Below are 3,716 nucleotides of genomic sequence, written 5' to 3' on the forward strand. Positions count from 1 at the left end.
TAGGATCCCAAGGTTCTACGACCCTGAAGGTCTCTCCAACCCAACCACTGTAGGATCCCATGGTACCATGACCTTTAGGAGCTTTTCCTACCCAACCTCTTGAGGATTTCATGATTTTACGATCTTTAAGATCACTTCCAACCCAATCGTGGCAGGATCCTTAAAGTCCCTTCAACCCAACCACTGGTTGGGAACTATTGGTCCCCAACGGGAAACCCCATTTGGGAGCACTCTATGGGATTCCTGTCTATGGGGCTCTGCCCATCCACAAGACGGAGGAGTAATTGACAAATAATTATGCAAAGCACTGTTTTCCCAAAATCTGAGTTATTTGAGTCATTCAGCTGCCGCCAAGCGCTCACTTTTCATCATATTTTGTTATGGGATGACTAAGCAGAGGGGTGGGGATGGAAATGTGACTAATTACCATAATGAGCTACGTGTGTTTGTGCGCCACATTACAGCTGTGATGGACCCACGTGCGATAGAACAGAAAGTGGGAAAATGGTTCTAAATCCGCCGCACCGCTCCTGAATGAAGACCAAATCCCTCCCTTGGAATTGTATATTTTCATCCTTTCTGGTAATTTCAGACTGATTTTCAGCTTTGCGAGCAAGGAAAAGCACAAAGCTCTGATGGATGAGGATTTTTTGCTGCGTTTTTTTGGGGGAAAAAATGAGCAATTTTGGTGTGTATCAGAAATTTCACGGAAACTCGAGTTCCCCAAAGTATTTACTTACAACAAGGACCTACATTCCCCAACGTTTTCCCTAAAATAAGGACTTTTCCCCCAGACCTTTTTGCCACAAACAAGGACATTTCACCCAACTTCTTGCTCAAAACAAGAACTTTTCCCCCCTCATTTTGCACAGAATAAGAGCTTTGTTTTTCCCACAACCTTTTTTCAAAACCATGACTTTTCCCCCAACTTTTCACTGAAAAGAGCCACTTTCCCCCCAATATTCTCACGTCTCCCCGAATATCTCAAATTTTCCTCTAATTTTTCTCAATTTTCTTTGAGTATCTCGTATTTTCACCTATTTTTCTCACTTCCACCTGAATTTTTGCCTCTAATCTTTCTCACTCCCACCTCCATATTTCACTTTTTCGCCCTAATTTTTCTCACTTCTTCCTGAATATCTCTAATTTTCTGATACTGTTCTCACTTCCACTTCAATATTTCAATTCGCCTCTTAATTTTTCTCTCTTCCACCTCAATACTTCACATTTTTTCTCAGTTTTTAACTCGCTTCCACCTGAATACCTCAATTTTCCTCATTTTTTTTTCCTGAAATTTCTCTGAATATCTCCAATTTTCCACTCTTTTTCTCACTTTCACCTCATTGAGACAAACATCTCATTTTCTCCTCTTTTTTCACTCCCTCATAAGCGTCCAGTTATCGCTCTATTTTTCTCACTTCCACTTCAATATTTCACTTTTTCTCTCTACTTTTTTCTCACTTCCTCCCGAATCTCTCTTATTTTCCAATATTTTTCCCACTTCCACCTGAATATCTCCATTTTTTCCTCTGATTTTTCTCAACTTTCTCTGCAGATCTTCAATTTCCCTCCAACTTTCCTCGCTCCCACCTCAACGTTCCGCACCTCCCCTTAACTTCCCACGCTCCCACCCCAACTCTTCCCACTCCCCCTCATCTCCTCACTTGCACAGCCACGGGTTGGGGGTTACCTGTAGACGAGGATCTCGTCGGAGGAGCTGTTGTACTGAATCTGGAACATGCGGATCCCGGGGAGGTGCTGCTGCGACGGCCACTGGATGAGCGCGGAGGACGACGTCAGCTCCCCCACCACCACCGCCGCCTTCTCCTGGGGCCCTTTTGTCTCGTTGGGAAAGCTCGATTTGGCCGAGATGAGGATGTCGGACGGGCCGTTCTCCGCCTCCTTCTCACAGTTGGTGCTGTTGGCCAAGTTGGGGTACGGCGTCACCACCAACTCCACCGGCGCCGTCGATTCCCCGGCCGCGTTGGACGCGATGCAGGTGAACGTTCCCTTATCACCCAAAGAAGTCCCCACCAGATCCAACGTCCCGTTTTCGTACGACGTCGTCCTGGAGGTGTTGGAGACCAGCTTCCCGTCGGGGGCGATCCATCGGACGTAGGGGTCGGGGTCGCCCACCGCTTTGCACTTCAAGGAGACGCTCTGCCCCTCGCTCACAGCCACCTTCGGGGTGCGGTGCGTGATCATGGGGGGCTCGCACACAAATTCCTCCTCTTTGATGGACCAGAAGTATTTCCCCATCAATTCCGGCGGCGAAGCGCACGTCTCCAAATCGTCCTCCCTGGTGAGACGCCTCAACCAGACCAACTCGCAGTTACAGTGCAGAGGGTTCCCCCCAAAACTCAGCACCAGCGACGTCAGCGGGGACCCTTTGGATTTGGCATAGACGGGAATCCTGGAAAAGAGTGGATCCGGAGGGATCTTCTTCAGCTTGTTGGAGGTCATGTCCAAGCGGGCCAACTTGTGCAGGTTGGAGAAGATCCCCTCCGGGACGAACTCGATGAGGTTGTGGTCCAAGCTGACCGTGTTGACGTTGGAGAGCTTGGCCACCGTTTCCCAAGGAACGTTGACCAGATTGTTGTAGGACAGATCCAGGTCCTCGATGGTCTCGATGAAGTCGTCCAGCGATCTCGGGGAGATGTAGCTCAGCTGGTTGTTGCTCAGGATCAAATGGCGGAGGTTAATCAACCCTTTGAAATGGTCCTCGTTGATGTAGGTCAGCCGGTTGCTGTCCAGGTGCAACGCGTGGAGGCCCTTAAGATCGAAGAAGGCGTAAGGCATGATCTGACTGATGGTGTTCCTCGACAGGGTCAGGTGGATGAGGTTGGTCATGTTGGCAAAATCCTTCCGCCGCAGCGTGGTGATGAAGTTGTCCATCAGCCGCAGCTCCGCCGTCCTCCGGTCGATGCTGGGGGGCACGAAGAGGAGCCCCGTTTTGGTGCAGAGGATGGTGAAGGACGGGGAGAGGTTCTGACACATGCAGCGCTTGGGGCACAGCATGGCCTTCACCGCCGCGCTGACAACCAGCAGGCAGACGAGCAGCCTGTCCATCGTAGGAGAAGGGCAGACCTGGGGGGAGAGCAGTGGGAAACGCTGTTATGGGGCGGCGTGAGGCACTCTGTGTTGCGTCTATGGGGCAGCTCTGTAGGTTAGGGTTATCCTTTAGGATTTACGCCGTCGTTTCGCCTTTATTGGGTTCTATCTGTGTGGTCCTTATTTCCTATTTACGTCACCGTTCCTACCCATGCCACCATTTCCTATTTACATCATCATCATTCGTATTTATGCCATCGTTTCCTATTTTCTGCCATCATCTCCTAATTCATGCCATCATTTCCTATTTTCTGCCATCGTTTCCTATTTTCCACCATCATTCGCTTTCTATTTATGTCATCATTTCCTATTTTCCACCATCATTCACCTTGTATTTATGTCATTTCCTATTTTCTGCCATCATTTCCTATTTTCCACCTGTATTTATGTCATCATTTCCTACTTTCCACCGTCGTTTCCTATTTTCCACCATCATTTCCTATTTTCTGCCATCATTTCCTATTTTCCATCATTCACTTCCTATTTATGTCATCATTTCCTATTTTCCACCATCATTCACCTTGTATTTATGTCATCATTTCCTATTTTTCATCATTTCCTATTTTCCACCATCATTCACTTTCTATTTATGTCATCATTTCCTA

General features: G+C 48.0%; 1 protein-coding gene and 1 long non-coding RNA gene across 6 annotated transcripts in view; one reads left to right on the forward strand and one right to left on the reverse strand.

The window, feature by feature from the left end:
* Window positions 1-2,872, forward strand: part of LOC122158466 — a 5,408-nt gene extending 2,536 nt beyond the window's left edge. For 2 of the 3 annotated variants that reach the window (XR_006168235.1, XR_006168237.1), the window contains one exon: window positions 13-2,872. This is a non-coding gene — a long non-coding RNA (uncharacterized LOC122158466). The remainder of the gene's footprint in view (window positions 1-12) is intronic. The other variant, XR_006168236.1, reaches the window with a different exon arrangement.
* Window positions 1-3,716, reverse strand: part of LOC122158465 (leucine-rich repeat and fibronectin type III domain-containing protein 1-like protein) — a 12,832-nt gene that overhangs the window by 1,226 nt on the left and 7,890 nt on the right. For all 3 annotated transcript variants that reach the window (XM_042815149.1, XM_042815148.1, XM_042815150.1), the window contains one exon: window positions 1,691-3,087. In XM_042815149.1, the coding sequence (XP_042671083.1) occupies window positions 1,691-3,087 (1,397 nt within the window). The remainder of the gene's footprint in view (window positions 1-1,690; window positions 3,088-3,716) is intronic.

Source organism: Centrocercus urophasianus, unplaced genomic scaffold (assembly GCF_019232065.1).
Source record: "Centrocercus urophasianus isolate 14NV4802_14NV808 unplaced genomic scaffold, USGS_Curo_1.0 seq_1411, whole genome shotgun sequence".
In the NCBI taxonomy this organism is placed as follows: Eukaryota; Metazoa; Chordata; class Aves; order Galliformes; family Phasianidae; genus Centrocercus; species Centrocercus urophasianus.